The 19,760-nt window shown below is 48.8% G+C and overlaps 1 protein-coding gene across 2 annotated transcripts in view; it reads left to right on the plus strand.

Annotated features, from left to right (window-relative positions):
* PLOD3 (procollagen-lysine,2-oxoglutarate 5-dioxygenase 3) overlaps positions 1–19,760 on the plus strand; it is a 796,608-nt gene that overhangs the window by 688,979 nt on the left and 87,869 nt on the right. For both annotated transcript variants that reach the window (XM_069646170.1, XM_069646173.1), the window contains exon 17: positions 16,061–16,207. In XM_069646170.1, the coding sequence (XP_069502271.1) occupies positions 16,061–16,207 (147 nt within the window). The remainder of the gene's footprint in view (positions 1–16,060; positions 16,208–19,760) is intronic.

The following is a 19,760-nucleotide window of genomic DNA, read 5'->3' on the forward strand; positions in this document are numbered from 1 at the left end:
TGTTTCTATACGCGTTCCCGCCATAGCCGTTGCTGCTCCGCCTCATCAATCGGCTCAAGAAGTCCAGGTGCAGGATGATCCTCGTCGCACCGGCGTGGCCGAGGCAGGTCTGGTTCCCGGACCTTCTGGACTTGTCAACGTCCCCGCCAGTCAGGCTGCCGGCAGACGCTGATCTTCTCTTCAGAGAAGGAGGCGCCATTCTCCACCACGACCCACAGTCGCTGAACTTGCAGGCCTGGCTCCTGCAGCACTAGAGTTTGGAAGGTACGATATCCCGGCTGATTGCAGAGAGGTTCTTGCAAAGGCCAGGGCGTCCTCAACTCTCAAGTGTTACGGTCTTAAATGGAAGAGGTTCTCTGTCTGGTGCCGTGCACAGAAGATTAACCCTCTGCGAATTATGGCCCCTCAAGTGCTGCCGTACCTGTTGTCGCTGGCCAAGGCTGGACTGGCTCACGCCTCCATAAAAATACATCTGGCTGCCATCTCCCGATATACCAGGATGACGGGACGGGCGTCCTTGTGGTCTCATCGCCTGGTGACGGAATTTATGAAGGGGCTATTCCGATCATTCCCGCCGGTGAAGGCTCCTGCCCCGGCGTGGGAGCTTAATGTGGTGCTGACCAGGCTCATGGGGGCCCCATTCGAGCCTATGCATTCGGCGCCTTTGAAGTTCCTGTCATGGAAGACAGCGTTCCTCGTGGCCATCACCTCTACACGACGAGTGGGAGAGATTCAGGCCCTATCTTGCAAGCTTCCATACTTCACTTTTCATGATACGAGGATGGTGCTGAGGACGCACCCCTCCTACATGCCCAAGGTGCCGTCGGACTTCCACCTCAACGAGCCCTTGGTGTTACCAGTTTTCTTTCTGTCACCTTCGACGCCGGCCGAGAGGTCTTTGCACTCTCTGGATGTAGCTAGAGCGCTGAAGTTCTACGTGGACCGCATGAAGAGTTTTCGGAAGACGTCACAACTGTTTGTGAACTTTGGGTCTGTGAATCAAGGGAAGTCTCTCTCGAAGACTTCCATTTCCAGATGGCTCTACGGCTGCATCATGCATTGTCACCGGTTGGCAAACCGACCGCTGCCTGGCCATCCGAGAGCCCATTCGACCAGAGCAATCGCTGCTACCACGGCGTTACTGTCTGGTGTGCCCCTGCTGGACATCTGCAGGGCTGCTATATGGAGGTCGACGCACACCTTCACAAGATTCTACTGCGTCGATCGGGACTCCAGGAAGGAGTGCAGGGTCGGCCAAACAGTGCTGCGCAACCAGTTCGCTTAAGGTGAGCCTGGTGAGGAGGTAAGAGATGCTTAATGTTGAGTTGTTGTATTGCTTAATGTTGAGCCTGTTGCCTGTACATGTGTATACTGCTATGTATTCTTTTATTCATGAGTATGTGAATCCATGCCCGACCCCATGCTGGAGAAGGAACAAGTTACTTACCTGTAACTGTTGTTCTCCAGCATGGGTCTGGCTTGGATTCACATGCAAACCCTCCCACCTACCCCTCTGCGGCTCTTCACTTGGTCATACTGCCACTTGGCATGCTACCAAATCTGAGGATGGCTGCCAGAGGCGGGGCGTAGGGAGAGGGCAGTCATTGGCTGGGGGCAGTATGACCCAGAGATCAGTGATTGGTTACTACTAAGAAAGACGGATCAGAAACGAAACTGATACTGATTTTTTTCTTTACCGAGGATTCCCAGCCTGACGACGGGGAATATTCATGAGCATGTGAATCCATGCCAGACCCTTGCTGGAGAACAACAGTTACAGGTAAGTAACTTGTTCCTTCTGCTTCACCACTCAGTTTTTTTTCTTCGTTTTAGCTTTTTTAAATTCAACTTTATTGAAATGTTCAAGAGCAAAAACATTACATAATATGGCCAGATAATTGAACATAGAGCAAGCCTTGACGAACCACTTAGCAATGTCCTCACCTACAGTACCCTCCACCCCCTAAACGTTATAATTGCACCCTTTGTTCCGGCCAAGCGGGAAATGTCAAGGTCTGTCTTGTTGAGAGCACATGAATATCAGATTATCTTCACAAACTCCTTCATCGTAAATTGTCTTCCCCTCTGCACGCTGTATACTACCATCCTCCCCCGTATAGATCACTGTCCCCGGTCCCTGGCCAAACCCCGCAGGCAATTACTTGGCTCCAAACGCAGCCCACTCCGATTCAAGATTCCCTCCTTTCTTGTGTATCGCAGCTGTAATCTTTTCCATAGCATAAATGTTCCTACCCACATTTATCCATTCTTTCCTGCATGGGAGCAGTCGTCTCTTATAGTGCATCGTTAAGCATGCCCTTCCCACTAAAAACAAGGAGTGAGGCAAAAGTGGGAGACTTTTTGTATTCCCCTTCTCTATCTTCCACGCCAAACAGCACCAATAATGGCGTCTCTTCTCGGTGTATCCCGTCTAACTCCTTGATCCACCCAAGAACCTCGTCCCAGTAAACTTGTGCCCTGTTGCATCCCCACCACATGTGCCAGTAGTCAGCCCTTCCCCGCACCCATGCCTGCAAAGGGGTGTCACATCTGGAAACATCCTGGAAAGACCAACCGGGTAGTACTGCCATCTATGCAGCAGTTTAATCGCATGAAGTGTGTACTGGCATGCTATTGAAACCCTGAAGGTCCTGCCACAGTCGAGCATCTAATTCCTGACCCAAGTGCCTCTCCCACCTGGTCCGAAGCCTTTCAGTCATCCCCCTACCTACTTCCACCAGGGCACTGTATAAGGAGGACATTAGACCCTTCATTTCCGAGTTCGAGTCCAGGACCTTTTCCAGGGGAGTTAGCCTGCTGTCCACCATTCCCCTCCAATGTGTAGCCGTAAGTACCCCTCTCAACTGCAAGTAGGAGAACACGCACATTCGAGTGGATTGTGTCCTCCCACGTATTACTCATCTTTGATATTCGATATTCAGCTTCAGCTGCTTCGGAATTTTATTTTGGTAGTGGGCGCTGTGCTTCTATGGTGTCGTTTCGATGTCCCTCGAAGGCCGCTGTCTCGAGGATGTCATCGAGGGCATATATAGCACGCACAGCGCCCGTTGGCTACAGTTCTGTTTTTCCGCAACAGCTTTTGCTTCGAGAAATACAGCGCTGTCCTCGCTTTCGTGACGACTTTGTTATTTCGATAGAGAATCAAAGACCGGGTTCAAAAGGTGTCATGATTGTGGGTCAAAAATGTCTTTGACCGATCCCCATCGTATATGTTTGTGGTGCCTCGGGCAGACCATAACACCTCAGACTGCTCCAAGTACCAGTCGATGACTGGAAAGGCCTTGAAGGAATGGAAGGGGAAATTGAAGGTAGATCGAATCCCTACCTGCCCAAGAAACCTTCGACCGACGAGTCGAGAGGCGACTCTTCTCGGAGGAAGAAGGCCAAGCGGTCGAGATCGAGGAGTGGTTCCCACCACTCTTCTTCGTCCTCGGAGAAGCCTAAGAGAAGGCACCATAGGTCAGCTTTGTCGACTTCATCGTCAGACGCTTTCCCTGAGAGGGTTTCTTGCCCAACTAAAAAATGCACTCCGGCTGAGTGGAAGGCCTTCAGAGCAGAGATGCTCAAAATATTTGAAAAACAGAAGCCTCCAAGCCAGGCTCCTACCGCGTCTTCGAAAGAAGCTGGGAAGGAAAGGGCTCGACCTAAATCCTGCGCGCCCTCAAGCCCGGGACGAAGGCCTGATCCACATTGAGAGCCTTCTAGGCCTCAATCCGATTAAGTAACATCGAAGGATCAGTCGAGCCAAAAGCATAAGTCGAGGTCATCGACGCCTTCGCGGCGCCAGCCAAAACCCTCAACTTCGCCGCCAACTGCACCATCATTGCCAGTTGTGCCATCAACGCTGAGCGCCCCGGTAAAAACTATGGCGCCAATGAAGAAAGTTTTAATGGCTCCTCCAGCATCTAACCCATTATTTACAAAACTTCTCATACCTGAGAATATGTGCCACTACCGAAGACTATTTGAAGTCTTTTACTTCCATATATGAGGAGAATGAACCCTCAGATGAAGAGGCTCCATTTGGCCTCCAATTTGGTACGCCAAATGTACCAGAGAGTTTTACTACAGAGTAGTTAAGTGTGAGAGACCTCTGACAGCCTACAGACCTCAACAAAAAACAAAATATTCCTTTGGGTCATGCATTGTAGAACCCTGTGTAGTTTAGTGTCATAACCAGTGTTGTCATTGTAACATCCAGTAGTGTACAGCCGTTTATCATTAAGCGTACTGACACCTGTACTCGATACATTTCTATTACAGACAGCAAACCAATTCTACTTTTTTTATCAATAAAAAAGAATTTATTCCATCATTTCATTTGTGCAGTTCAGTTTTGTAGAACATTTGTGTTTATAAACAGCTAGTAGACAAAGTAGTAGTGGCTACAAAAAACGGTAGTTTCCAATTAGCTCTCCACTTGATCTTCTAATTACAATTAAAAAGTTATTTTTCATCCTCTAATGACCTTATTCACTCATTCATTTCCTATAGATCCCGACATGTTTCGCTCCTTCTCTTTCTCATACAAAATAGTTATTATGGGAGTTTCTTCAGGGGAACACTGCATACAATAACCACATTGCTATTACAGGTCTACTACAATTACACTGTTAAAAAATCAATCTTCTGCTATATCGTGATTTCTGCCACTCCAGGTGACATCTCAAGTTCCAAATTAATGTTGCGTGGTCATCCTTGTCTGTATCCACCAACTGCCACGGGGTCTACAATACACAGAAAAAAGGGGTTAAAATTACCCGTTTTTTGGCGCCTTCCTAAATTCAGGCTAGTGACTGCGTGTTACTATGCGTCAAAGAGTATGAATCTCTTGCTTTAACATAGCATTTCCAGTGATAATGACTAAGTTCACTCACCCATCCGGAACACCCTGGGTGTGGGGTTCTGCCACCTTTGAGTTAGAATAGAAGAGCTCTCTGTGTGGCCCTCCATCGGTACAGATGACTGTTTCCACCACGGCCTACAGACCTCACCTGAGTTGGAGTTTGGGAGACAGATGCTGGGGAGCATGCAGATGCGTCCTACAGACAACTCCATGTCCAAGGTAGTGGACTACATGGGTTGGAGTAGGCCTCCATTGCCATTCGAACAGGAGGATCTAACAGACATTTTAGATAAGTGTCCTCAGTCAGATCCCATATTACCGTTTCACATTGCTTTGCAGAAAAGGGTGGCTAGGAATTGGGAAACACCGGAAACCAATCCAGCTGTAAATAAAAACTTGACCAAGAAGTACTGCCCTTCCAGTAGTGACCCTGACTAGCTGCCGAAACACCCCACTCCAGAGAGTCGGGTGGTGCAGACAGCTGCTGCAACATCTAAGCAAGCGGCTTACCCTACCATGAGTCCAGATAGAGACAACAAAAGAGTAGATCGATGGGCAAGCCAGGTATTTTCCGCTGGGAGCATGGCACTCCTCTGCCAAATCCACATGTGCCCTTGCAAAATTTACGTTCACTCTATGGGACTGCATTTCCATGGCAGCAGAGCACATTCCCGAAGGGGGTGAAAGAGACCGGTTCTTAGCCATAGTTGGAGACGGCAAAGAAGCCATGTGCAGTTCTGTTCAGTCAGGTCTGCTGATAGCATCAGCAGAGCCATGGCCACTAGCACATTTATGCACAGGTTTGCGTGGTTGCGGACGTTGTGGTTTGCACCGGATGTGCAATCCAGACTTCTCAACATGCGGGTCTCACCTTTTTGGCAACAAAGCTGATAAGTCTTGAGAAGTTGCAGACCTTCAAGGCAGCAGAAAAATATTTTGGCACTGCTATTGGGCAACCTCAGCCTTTTCGACCCCGTGGACATCCTTGGAGTGGTAGATCTTTTCGCTACTACTCAGTTGGAAGGGTGAGAGGAATGGCCAGTCAAGGGGGCCAAAGAAGATTTCCTCGTGGTGGACGAGGAAGGGATGCAAAGCCAGCTCGAACAAGTGCATCTTTACCATCTGCCGCTGCACCAGCCACCTCAAAACCTCTCTGAGGTCTTGAGTCACAATTCACCAGTGGGTGGCAGACTGAGCATCTAGAAGAATGGCGAGATATTACTTCGGATGCTTGAGCTTTGGAAACTGTAGCCCACAGGTACTGCTTTCCTTTTATACAGAGACCTCGGGACAATCCACCGGGGAACCACTCTTTGAGGATTCCAGAGCTGCTCCTTGTGCAGGAGATTTTAACCCTGCTAGAGAGAAGCGCTATAGAACCAGTGCCTGTAGCGGAGAGGAACAAGGGGTGGTATTACCCATATTTCCTAACACCCAAGAAGAACGGAGGACTGAGACCCATCTTGAACTTGAGATACTTGAGCAAGTTCTTCAGGAAGGACAAGTTCAAGATGGTCACACTTTCTCATATCCTTCAGGCCCTCCAACTCCAGGATTGGATGGTGTCATTGGACCAATAGGATGCTTATTTTCATGTGTGAATCCATCTCAAGCACAGAAAATAGCTCAGGTTCGCAGTTGGCGGTTCTCATTATCAATTTCGAGTTCTGCCATTCGGGCTGACCTCCGCCTGAGGGTTTTCACCAAACTGATTGCGGTAGTGGCAGCGAGTCTTGGGAGGGGGGTTTTCACGTCTACCCCTACCTGGATGATTGACGGATCAGGGCGTGTTCTCCCGAATGAGGCCTGGATCATCTCAACGCACATGCCACTCCCTTCACAGACTGGGCTTCTCCCTCAATTACAATAAGTCCCATATGACACCTTTGCAGAAACTCCAATTCATCTGAGCTGTTCTGGATACATCCTTGGGAAAGAGCTCGCCACCCGAGGTGCCCAGTGTCTCTCAGCCTTCTATTCTTTTTTTTTTTTTTTTTTTTGGTTGCAATTGCACAGCCTTATTGCATCCTGCATTTTTCTGGTGCCAGAGGCCCGCCGGAGAATGGGATCCCTTCAATGGGCTCTAAATTGCACTGGATCTTCTCTGGTGGGCCTGCGAGGATAACATTCTGAAGGGAGAACCCTTTTTGGCAACCATGGCCAGCGATAACAGTAGTGACCAACGCCTCACTCACTGGGAGGGGAGACCACACCAAAGATCTGAAAGTCAGCGGTCGTTGGTCTACAATTACAATTCTTCTTGGGCGTTCACGCACTAAACTGCAGCCTCTACTAGAGGTAGGTTGCATTGCATTGCCCGTTTGCACGGTTCTCTTTGGGGACATCCGAAACATTTCAGAGAGGAATGCGGAAGAAAAGTAAAATCGTTTTATTTTGGGCAAAACAAACTAAATTGCAGCGCATTTCACCGCGCTTTCCCGCAGTGCTTTTGTCTTGACTTTGTTACCTGCTGCTTGGTTAAATTGAGCTCTTTTTGACTTGCCTGCATTTAAGGTCCCACTATGCTGTGCCTTCAAGATAGCCGCTTGGGGGTTTGCTGTGTGTGAGGCAGTGGGAGTTAGCTGCCTTGGCCTGCCCCGCTCTGCCAATGGTTGGTGCCTGACTGCATCTGGCCAACCGGGGACCGGCAGGCGCAGCCGGCCCACTCCAAAGGCCCACTTCTAAGGCCCCTGTCTGCTTCCCTGTCCGCTGACAGGCCGCTGCATGAGACGTCTACCACAGCCCAACCCTCCTTGAGGTTGCTATCCCTGGACTACTGGACTACCATGACTCTTACCTCACTATGCATGGGTTAGTTTCCTCCTCCTGACTGCCCTGTACTCTCAGCTCTCCCTGTTGTGTACAAAAATAAGTCATTTCTGTACTCACCTTTACCATCTGATTCCCACTTCATTTCCTTAACAGGGCCTTACATTTAACTTGAAGGTCAAACTTGGGTGTATTTTGCATTTAACCTTGCCCATTGATTGTAACCTGCTAGCCCAGTGACTGTTCCATACTGCTGTATTTCCATACTCCTCCCTCTGCCTCCTCTTTTCCCCCCCATGGCACTTTGTTTCTCCCATCTATTCCAACTGCTTCTCTATCCTTCCCTTCTCACCAGGTTTGGAAAGAAGAAGCTTAAAAAGAATAATTTGGCCTCCAACCCATGTCTCCCTATCGCTGATACCTATTGCAGCGCCTCTTCCAGACAGACCCTCACTGACACCCTCTTCATTGTTCCTTCGCCAGATCTATGGACCCCGCATATGATATCTGTGCTCTGTCCTGTCTTCTCCTCTTCCATTAATGGTGGCACTCGCTGGGAAGTCCTCATGGATTCCTTTGACTCCTCCAGGGTCATCCTTGATGTCTACCTTAATGGCACTGTCATGGTCCAAGGTCCTCATGCCAATCTCCTCCTCCTTGATAGGCGGTTCCCTCACCTCATCAACTTCCTTTGATCTCCGGCTGTCCCCTCCTCATTCCTTGGTTACCTTGCCCACTCCTCCCTCCTCCTCTGCCCCACTTCAGGCTACCTCCACTCCTCCACAGGGCGTACCTCTGATTTGTACCCCTCTCTGGAAGGTCTTTAAGGCTGACAACCTCCCTCACTTCCTGCCCCTGCCAGATACCATGGATCCAGAGGCGGGTTTCACTCGTGAAGCCTGCCAAAGACACAACGAACAAAGGGACCAAACGTGGTTTGGCGCACAGAGTAAATCTCAAGAAGGAAATTTCCATAAAGAAATGGCGAAAAAAGAAGACCAGGGCCATTTTGACAAAAATGGCACCCATGGGTGTTTTACCTTGGCTGCAAATGTGGTAAAATCCCATAATGATAGTAAAACGTAAACCACTGCCACCAGCCATTCAGTGAGGAAAGGATCACATAAAAATGTTACATGAGAAGCTAGACAAAGGGGATAATAAGTAACCCGTCCAGCACCCCATTGTAAGATGGTGTGTGCTGGGTCTAGAAAGTTACAAAATGTAAGTAAAGTCAATTTCACTTTACTGCTCTGGGAAACAGTAGTTTATCCCAGAGAAGGTATTTAAACCTTTGGGAAATCTGAAAGACTCCCCTGGGTCACTGCACTCAAGGTGCTGTGTGACTTAATGTAAAAGATTATGCCTGTGGCGTTTGTCAGACTCCACAACCACAAGAAACAAGTACAAAGTCACATTAAAATACATGAGAGAGTGGGAAAAAAGGGTCTCACTCTCTCCGAAAAAATCAAGTCCTCAAAATCCAGCAAAGTTGCTAGGGGTCTCTAAGGTAGAGGGAATTTCTGAGAATTCTCCCTAACCAGTCCAAAGACTTTCAGACCAAAGACTAGAATTCTAACTTGAACCTGCAATTTAATTTGTTTAAATTGGTGTTGCCCACTTAATGTGAACGACCCGATTACAATTATACCACTTCTAGTGTCAGCGTATCCATTCTTCTCTTGGGGAGAAATGTTTGGTGCTATCTTAAGTGTGTGTAAGAATTCTTTCTAGCCCTACCCGCTCACCCTCTATGCACTACACTGTCTGAGATGCACATTTACATTTTCAAATACTATGTACTACAGGTCTAGAAATACTGTGATGGTGTTGGCAACTGAAATCCTGTTTATTGAATGTTACAATAGTGACTATAATAGTCCTAGGTCCCCGTTCTTCCATCCTGATTGGGCGTCCCTGGAGCGTGGACGGTACCAGAACCTTTATCAGTGAAAAAATGAGCTTCCCCTTTAAATTTATGATGGAGTGCAGCCGCGGGCGTGTGCACGCCTACTAGGCCTGCCCTCTGCCGCCTCACCACAGTCCCTTTGCACGCCGGGCTCGTTTAGCACAGTATATGGCCAGAAAAATGTTATTCAAGGGGGATGGAGGTGGGTAGTATGGAGAAAAGGGGACTTGGGACTAGGAGTATTTTGAGTCACTATGGTGAGTTGCATTCAATTACTCCTACGTCCCGTCCCCTTTTCTCCATCCTGGATGGGCGATTACAATGTACACCTCAAATTGGGAGGTGGACATGAACCACCATAGGATGAGGCAAACCGATTCCTTAGCACTGTCTGTCCGAAATGTGCATCCGATCTCTAGAGCTGCTATCCAGTGAGTAGTACTTGCAAAAAGCTGATGGTGTGGCCCAATTAGCTGCTTTGCTGATGACGTCCCATGAGGTGTGTCTTTGAAAAGCAACCGCAGTGGCGGTTGCCCTGACAGCATGTTCACATATTCCACTGGGAACAGTTCTATTCTGGGCGTTGTAGGAGGGCCACTTGAGATGGAATGACTCCACCTTTGGAAGGAATTTGAGGTCTGTGCTGAGGACAACCTAATCCCTATGAAAGATGGTGAATGGTTCAGCCGCCCAGAGCACCTGGATCTCGCTAACCTACCTGGCCGACGGAAGGCCAAGAAGGATGGTTTTAAGAGTGACCCTTTTGATGTCCACCGATGCCGTAGATTTGAACGACTTATGAGCCAATGCTGCAAGAACTAGATCTGGCCTGTGCACTGGCGGAAACAGCCACGACAACCCTTTAAGAAAGCTTTTCACCACCGGATTAGCCGCTGTTAAGGTGTACCCTGATGAATTCTTGTAAACTCTGATGGCCGCTAGGTATGTGCTGCAGGTGTCCACCTGCACACCAGAATGTACCACATCATCTAGAGTGCATGTTAGCGGATCTAGTTGTTTGTCCTTTTCCCAGAAGCAAAATCTGGTGCATTTGCTATGGTACTGGGACCTGGTCGAGCTTTTGCGCACAGCCTGAATAGCCCTGAGATTGTCTTTAGAAAGATTGCAGTTTCAACTGAAAGGGAGCCAGGCTGCCAGGTCTTGCCCCTCTGGTTCCGGTGCAATACTGCCCCCTCCTGCTGAGAGAGAATCCTTGTGAGTAGGTCTGTTTGCAACCCACCAGTCAGCAGCCTTTGCTAGCATCTTGGGATCAATCTCTTTAGAGTCAGCCAAGTGCTGTCTCAGCGCAAGAGAGCAGGCATCAAAAATAGATTCCAACAAAAACAGATGTCTCATTCCTTCAAAGGTGTTCACTCTGTAACCCTTTACCCAACCATCTAGATTTTTCAAACATTCACACACCCAGGTAGCCCAAGGGATACCATCAGTCTTTTTGAGGGTCCTAAACCTCTTAAGATCCTGGGAAGGAGTTTCCCCAAACCTAGCTATCGAAGCTAACTTCACCTTCTCATACTCCAATCTTTTAAGTTCTCCAGCATGGGGTCTGGCATGGATTCACATGCTTATGAATATTCCTTGTCAGGCTGGGAATCCTCAGTAAAGAAAAAATCAGTTTCATTTTCATTTCTGAACTGTCTTTCTCCTAACAACCAATCACTGAGCTCTGGGTCATACTGCCCCCAGCCAATGACTGCCCTCTAACTAAGCCCCTCCTCTGGCAGCCATCTTCCGACTTTTACCGCATGTTCAAGTGTTCGGAGTACTCGTGTTTAGCTCTTGAACTTTTACTGCTTTTTTTCGCTTTTTGGAAGTTTTACTATATTTTTCAGAGGGAGGGAGGTTCAGATTCTTCAGCGACCCCTCAAGGGCAGATTTCGTCGAGATTCTTCATGGTGGCTCCCAGAAGATTCTTCAGGCCTGTGCCTCGTGGATGTCGGAGAAGGATACAACCCCTCTTTTCAAGCTTTGCTCCGACTGCAGCTTACCAAATGTCTTCTCGGACAAGCATTCCCAGTGCCTTTATTACCTGTACCTGACGCACAAGGAGGAAGATTGTGCTTTTTGCCAGGAGAAGACAGCTCGCACGCTGAAGGGTCGGCATGGCGGCTGAAAGAGTGGCTACAGGCCAAGGCCCCTGCTCTGGGTGGGTCCCAGGAGCATGCCTCTCCTGGTTCCAAGAAAGCTGAGCTGGCTTCTAAGACCTTTAAGGCGCCCCTCCCGCGGGGGTCCAACAGAAGGATAAGCACCACAAGTCAATTACCACCGGGAGCGCCGTTGTGGCGGGCTCCTTGGCGACCAGGGTGCATCCAACGTCTCCAGCGACTTCAGTCAGCACTCAGGATCTTCATCCAAGAGGACGTTGGACCTTCCAGCCAACCTAAAGGAGAAGCCCAAGACTGACCTGCCGGAGAAGGCCAAGGGGGATCGGGCGATGACCCTCTCCCTAAGGAGAAGGCCAAGCAGGACAAGGTGTCCGGGATGCCCAAAGCCAAACAGGACAAGGGACCGGTCCTGACTGTGAAGGACCAGGTACGCCCAGCAAAGGCTCAGCCTTCCATCGAGATGGTGGTGGCGTCTCTCGCAAAGGCGGCTGAGGCGGATCCACAGGGCGCAACACCAAAGGCCAGAGTGGCCCTTCCTCCCAAGAGGGAGGCTGCGTTCCGATCCATAGAGAATACACCAGAGAAGAAGATGCCGATATCTCCCCGAGACCATCCCCTCTGGATGCGAAGAAGGGAGGTGGGGGGGACGGAGGTCCTCCAGGGCACGGATATCTCCTCAGAGGAGGGGCTCGTCTACCTTCAAACCATCCAGGAGGAGGAGAACATCGGAAGCAAGCCCTACGACGAGGGTGCTGACGAAGGCGACAATGAAGACAACAAGGATACCAGCAAGGAAGGCGACGGAGGGACGCAGGGCAACGAGGGCCTGGGCCGCCAGCCCCATCTTCCTATTCCGCCTCAGCTGCCACCTCTGCCTCAGCTGCCACCTAGAGACCTCTCAATGGATATTCTCTCTGCACTGTATACTCTGGTCTCTGAGATACAGACAGGGATGCCTATTGCGCCGGCGGTCCCTCCCGCGACGCCGGGAACGGCTGACTCTCTGGCGACGGAGGAACAGCTGGCCAAGAAGAGGAAGAGGCACCCTCCGCCTCCTTGCCACCCCTCGCCTCCCTCTCCCTGATGCCCCCACCCACCCCAGAGGGATGAGACGGACCCTGACACGGGCACAACAATGACGTCGGGCACAGACCCTCTCCGCCGAACGAGATAGGGTTGTTTCATGTGATGATCTCCAGATCTTCGGAGCTCTTCCAGCTCGCTTCAGAGGAGAAGGAGGGCTTCCTGTACCAGCACTATGAGGCGAAGAGAAAGACCATCCTCTCAGTCCCACTCCTGGATGACATTTGGGACAAATGTTTGGCTCTCATGAAGAACCCTTCTACGGCCCCGGCGAAGAGGGATCGTCTTGAGGAGAATTGCAGGGTGCCGGACTCAGCGCCCAAGTGCTTGCGGGCCCAACCATCGCCGGACTCTGTGGTATCGGCAGCGGCCAAGAATGTCATCAGGCGCTTCTTCCTCGGTAGCGTCCACCCCTCTGGAAAGTGAGGTTAAATTAGATGCCATGGGGCAACGGGTTATCTACTCTGCGACCACTACCATCAAGGCCGCCAACGCCCTCACCATTGTAGTGTGCTACGACCGAGAGCTGTGGTTCAAGATAGTTCCCATCCTGGACTTCCTCCCCAATGATAAGATGTCAGAGGTTTATAGTGACTTTTCCGACAGTCACTATTTCGAAATACCAAAATGTCGAACCAAAAGTGGCGGAATTATTTTTTTTCAAATGGCTTTTTTTAAAATATATATTTTTTTGGGGGGATCCCCCCTAACGCCCGTTTTTTTTTTTTAAAAAAACATGGTTTTTTTGCTAACTAAACAAAATAAAAAACAATACATTTAAAAAAAAGAATTCTACACTTTTTGTTCGCCATTTTGGCATTTCTAAAAAAAAAATTCGACATATTGACTGGATACCGATGTCGGAGACGTTGGAAATTCTGCAGGAAGGCGAGGTGGCGTCGGACCACACCATCACGGTGGCCACGGACATCGCAGACGTGGGGTTCTGCCAGATGGGCAACATCGTTTGCCTTCTAGTCTTCTTTGGAAAGGCAGAGTCTCACTGTCAAATAGTTCAGGACATCAAGGGCTGGTCCAATACTTCATCCTTTCTTAAGCAGCAGTCCTTCCAGAATGCAGGATCAGAAATCCAGCTGTAGCCTAGGTGAGTGGGCAAGGGGTCCACGTTTATCCCCCTTGGGAAACAGTGTGTGAACACTGCACCCAATCACAAACCAAGCATAATTCAAACAGAGGGGTGGTTCCCCAACAGCAGACTATGGGCCTCATTACGAGTCTGGCGGTAACCGAGGCGGTAAAACTGCCTGGTTACCACCGGACTCGTATTACCATTCCGCCTCCGTGATTCCCGGTATCACCGGGGCATTACAACCCCGGTTTTCCGGGAATCACGGAGGCGGAATGGTGTTAATCCCCATTCCCATTGAGTCCTATGGGACTCAATGCGGATCATGGAAACACCGGCAGCATCTCGTAATGCTGCCGGTGTTTCCTCGTCCGCCTGCAGGCGGGCCGTGTTAAACCCGGCAGGTCAAACCTGGCAGGAACATCACCTCCCGCCTGCAGGAGTCGGGATCAGGTGGTCCGGAAACAACGGTGGCGGCGGGTTTACCGCCACCGTTATTTCCGGACCGCCTGATTTGTAATGAGGCCCCATGTCTCCAAGCACACCCATTCATTCTGGAAAGGTCTCTCAAACAAAGGAATTAATGCATGTTGCCTCAGGCGGAGACCTGATGATGCCAGTCAGAAATTGTTTCTGGCTGGCTACAGCCCTGTGTCCTGGGAAGCACACAGACAGACAGGCACACACATGCACACCAAAGATGTCCACCTCCTTGCACACAGACAGAAGGAACAAGTGATAGTCACGTTACCCCTCAGATCTTCAAGGAAACAAATTACAACCTCCATTTTGATGAATGGAGCAGAGAGTCAAAAACGGCACAGCCGGATTAAATGGAGTCCACCCAGTGGTGCCATTATATGCAGATGTACAAACCACCACCAGCCTAGACACATGACAACGTAGAGTGGATACATTCACCTGAGGGACTAAGGGGATACCCGTTCCTTTGGAGTCATGGGGCTCTTAAGGCAGGGCACAACACACTGAGCCAAGCTCTGTTGGGCTTGAGATGAAGCTTGTTTGAGAGAATAACAAGTCACAACCCCAGAAATGCCATAAAAATGTGTAGGGGGCTGCAAATGTGGTAGGAAAGGCGGCTTTCAGCCTTAGACCAGTGAAAACTAGCTTTAGGCTGACTACAGCCCCCAGTCCTGGGCTGCAGGCATCCAGTGGCCAAAGCTGACACCACCTCTCAGACACACAAAGGGGCAAGTCATAGTCATGTGGCCCTCCTCTCCGGTATTCGAGGCAAACAAACACAACCTCCATTTGGTGACTTGGAGGAGGGAATCGGAAAGGAACCAGCCAGGCCTAGCCACATGAATAATAGAGAGAGGTGCTCTCTTTGACTCTGTGGGGTACATCTGGGATACCACTGGACCCATAAGGTAGAACACATAAAAATAGAACCACACACTCTCAAGCTTTAGATTAAGCCTGGTTAGGAGGAAAAAGGGAGTGAGAAAATCAAGGAATCCAGCATAAAATGGAGGGGGTACATCAAAGTTAGCTAAAAATGGAATTCTGTCCTGACAATGAAGTTATAATAAAGAGTATATTTTTTTCAGTAAATATACTTTGTGTCTTTATCTTTGTTGAATGCTGCTCTGAGATTATCTGTACATTTTGGTTCTATTTGTTTTTAACCGCAAATATTTTGCTTTTTTGAGTGTGCCCTTTTTTCTGCAAAATACAGGAGATACCCGCATCCCTCGACCCCAGCCACCCTCCACTCCATATTGCCCTGCCCAAACAACCCTCCTATATTTTTGTGGCAAGAAATGTGGTCAAGGGTCAGCGGTAAAACATTACAACAGTGAAACATGTGCAGTAAAAAGACTAGTTACTGTACCTTGTACTAATCCTTATCCTTCCTAAGAATGAAGCCAGACTACTCTACCACGTTGGCTAACTTGGCGGAATGCTTGCTTAACTAATACTGGATGGTCTTCCTGAACCCTTCACGTGTGGTCTTAAGATAATATGTAACAAATAAATACAAGGTTGTCCAGGGTTGCACAAAACGAGTTGACCAAATGTAAAACCACATTATGAGGGTTGTTTTAACCACATAGATCCAGATATATTGTTTGTACACATGATACACAATTAGCCAGAAATGCCAATGAAACTGTAGTGATGGCTTGTATTGATCTGTTGATTTTCACTCTCACTTCCGACCATGAGTTGGTAACTGGGTTAATTTGTTCTGATTCTAGGACAAGCGTCTTGCTGGCGGGTATGAAAATGTGCCAACTGTCGACATCCATATGAACCAAGTAGAGTTCCAGAGCGAGTGGCTCAAGTTCCTCTTGGACTACATTGCTCCTGTCACAGAAAAGCTGTACCCTGGATACTATACGAAGGTAAGTCTTTTTGTATGGTTAACTGATTTCAGTGTTTGTTCACAAATCCACTTTTGTGGTTCCTTGGCTAATTTACAAAGCCTCCCTCTTTTCCCCCCACCGCACCCACTCCTTTTGATGGCACTCTGGTGTCCTGTACCTATTTCTGCACCTTTTCACATAGCCTCCCTGAAAGCTGTAACTAAGTTATTATGTGCTGCCCTTAGTAGTGTGAGAAACCAGATGGTGTCTCACCCGCTAGTCCCCGGGGATTTCTCGCTTAGGTTGCCAGGGCACAACCATCGCCTTTGGACCCAGACCCTGGGGTAGACCAATGCGGGGCGATCACCTGGGTGAGAGGTCTTTGGGGAGTGGGAGACCTGATCGCGAGATGCAGTATCCTCCTCCTCCACCTCCCCCTGCAACATCTTCACCCCATCCTACCAGGTAGGATACCTGGGAACTTTACCCTTCCCTACACAGACACTTTCAGACAATAGGTAACCCAAAGTCTGGTGTAAGTCTGTGCTACGCAGGTTGGTAGTGTGCCTGAGCAGCCAGGCTTATCTCAAGAGGGGTCATTGTGAGCTGTAGGGTTTTTACACAGAGATTCATAGTGACAAGTATCCAAATAAACACTTACACTCAAGGTTTCTTGATTAAACAATGATTTATTAATTTAACAGTCAGTTGAATAAGCCTTCTTTAGAAGCGAGCAAATATATGTAACACAAAAATATACTTCAAAATACACACTCTCAGTTTCAGTAAATTAGTAGATGCCCATCGGGGTGACACACACTTCCTACACCCTCAGGTGACTTAAGTAACTAGGACACTATGGACATTAATATGTCACTGGCACGTTTAGAGCAATACTGAGTTTGGTGTCAAAGAAAAGGTTTTAGGGAATAAAACAAAGGTTAACAAATATTCTTAAGCAGGTAAGTACGTTTGAACCCTCCAATGCAAAGTAAATTAACCCTTTCCTGGGAGAAAGGTAAAGCATAAAGTCAGAGTTAAGAGTCTTTCAGGGAGCCAGGACAGATAATGTTAATTAACAAAAAGTCTAGGTGAGCTGAAGCACTTCTTTCAGGTAAGTAAAAAGTCTTGCCCAAAGTTTTTAGAATTCTTTGTAGAAAATGAAATCACTGTAGGGCCACAAGCTGGGAGGCTTGTGAGGCGCAAAGCTGCAAGCAATTCTGCAAAAGCAACCAAGACCAGTCTCAACTGAGAGCTAGTAAGGCTACACAACAAAAGTTAAGTCCCCTTCGTTTACTGTACCTTTTGGTTTTAAGAAATTGGTTCCAGATGGCTTCTGTTCTTTTGTAGGTCTGCAGATCCTGTTGTTCCTGGACCTCAGTCGTGGGGACAAAAGGGAGGACATCTGAGGACTCCTGGACTACGAATGGAAGGTCGGCGGCAGCAATGGGCAAACTTCAGATCAGCAAATCTTCACGGTTTCAGCTTCTTGCGACCCTCGTAAATAGCACTCGAATGAGCTTCAGCACTGCAGCAGGGTTTCACCGGGCAAACCAACGTTCCAGGAGTTGCAGCAGGCATCTCTTCCAAGTTCCTCTGCGGATTTCTTCGTCCAGTGGTCGACTCTGCCTTCCAAGCAAAAAGCCTCGCCTTTTATGCAGGTTTTATGCAGGTTTCTCCCATTCATTCGCAGCCTAGCTATCAATCGCACCTTTGGGTGCATTGCTGTAACCAAGTTGAGTAAGCACAGGGAGTTTCGGGCACCTCCCTCACTTCCTGCCCCTGCCAGACAGGTTGGAGCCAGATGCAGGCTTCACAGTGAATCCCGCTAAAGACAAAACGAACAAAGGGACCAAACCTGGTATGGTGCGCAGAGTAAATCTCAAAAAGGACCTTTCTAACAGGAAATGGCGAAAAAAGAAGACAGGCCATTATGACAAAATGGGTGCCTTACTACAGCTGCAAACGCAGCCCGTAGTAAAAACACACAATGGTAGGAAAAAGTAAACCACTGCCACCTGCCATTAATTATAGAAGGGGTAACATAAAAATGTTACATGAGAAACTAGACAAAGGGGATACTAGGTAACCTTTCCAGCACCATATTGTAAGATAGTGATCACTTGTCTCAGAGCTCACGAAGCCTTCTCCGGTTGGATGCAGTGTAATTTAGGTTTGATGTGGTCTCCTAGACACCTCAATTTGTGGGTGTGGTGTAGCCTGGGGTTTTCAGACTTGCATTCCAATGTTGGTCCTTTTCAGTTGGATCTTGAGGCTTCAACTGCAGTGTTTCTCCAAGCCCTTTATCAATCCTCTTCCCCACCTAAGCGATGCATTCACTGCAACAGGGCTCATCCCGACTTTGCAATCCTTCCAAGTGCCTCGGATTGCCCAACCAGGGTCCAGATCTCTTCCTGTAATATTCTTCAGAGTCTCCAGCATGAGGTTGCATCTTTCGGCAGCTCCCTTTAAACTATGCTAACAATTGCTTGTTTTCTAATTGTGTGAAGAAAGTTTATCATTTTTGTATGCGTTGTATTTTATATGCTGGTTTTATATTTTTAAGGTACTTGCTTGTAAATGTGGGTATTTCTTGATGCTCTGCTTTAAATAAACAATATTTCTGATGCTTGTTAATCTGCTTAGAATCACATGCTGTGCATATGGTCCGACATCCAGTGGTAACCGCAGAGTATTGCATCGTGTCTTTCGGGGGACCGAAAGGGGACGTCGGCATAGGCATGTCTGAAACACTATCCCTATCGTGACGTGTGTAGTACCCAAAACCCTCACGCGCCGAGGTCCCTCAGATTGTTTTTTTCCGCCCAGATAACTGGTCGCCCTATAGCGGAGATCTTCATGAGGCATTGTTTATTTTACCAAATATTCGGTTTATTCCCCGTTAAGTCACTTCGCCCTTCAAGAAAATCTTCGACAAAGACTAAGGGGGAATCATCTACGGCTGTGGGTTCCGCGCCTAAGATCCGGCGTTCGAACTTCCACGTGGTCGGGCCTTCTGGCCGGCCTACACAGTAGCGAGAGTGGGCTCGGGGTTTGCCATGCTGTTATTATGTCTTTCCTCTTTTCCACTGCTTTCCTTTTTGGTCAGGTCACCCTTCCCTTCTGCTATGGAAAGGACTCCATTTAGATTCTGCACTGTGTGTAGGGTCAGATATCCGTGGAAAGACGAGCACACGTTGTATAACGCTTGTCTCCCCCTAGAGCATGACGAAAAGCGGTGTTTGCCGTGTAAACTCCTTAAACCTAAAACCCTTAAGGAGTGCCGGTTGAAGCGGTGAGCCGCGTACGGAATGTCACGCGTGGAGCCTCCCTCCCCTGCCGCGACACCAGCCGAAAGTGACGGGGGTACATCGGATGACCAAACGTCCAACGCGGACGTTATAGAGCTTGAGGCGGACTATTCTAGGGCCGCCACGCCCGTCCCCGACCCTTCCACACTCTACTCTGGTCTTGCTACAGGGACCACACCCGGTGACAGGGGCGTACAATCGCACCGTACAAAGCACACAACCCAAGCGCCCTCCTAGACGACTTCGTCGAAGAAGGCCAAAGCGCCAACGGGTCCGCCGGA

Source organism: Ambystoma mexicanum, chromosome 1p (genome assembly GCF_040938575.1).
Source record: "Ambystoma mexicanum isolate Mex_15411 chromosome 1p, UKY_AmexF1_1, whole genome shotgun sequence".
NCBI lineage: Eukaryota > Metazoa > Chordata > Amphibia > Caudata > Ambystomatidae > Ambystoma > Ambystoma mexicanum.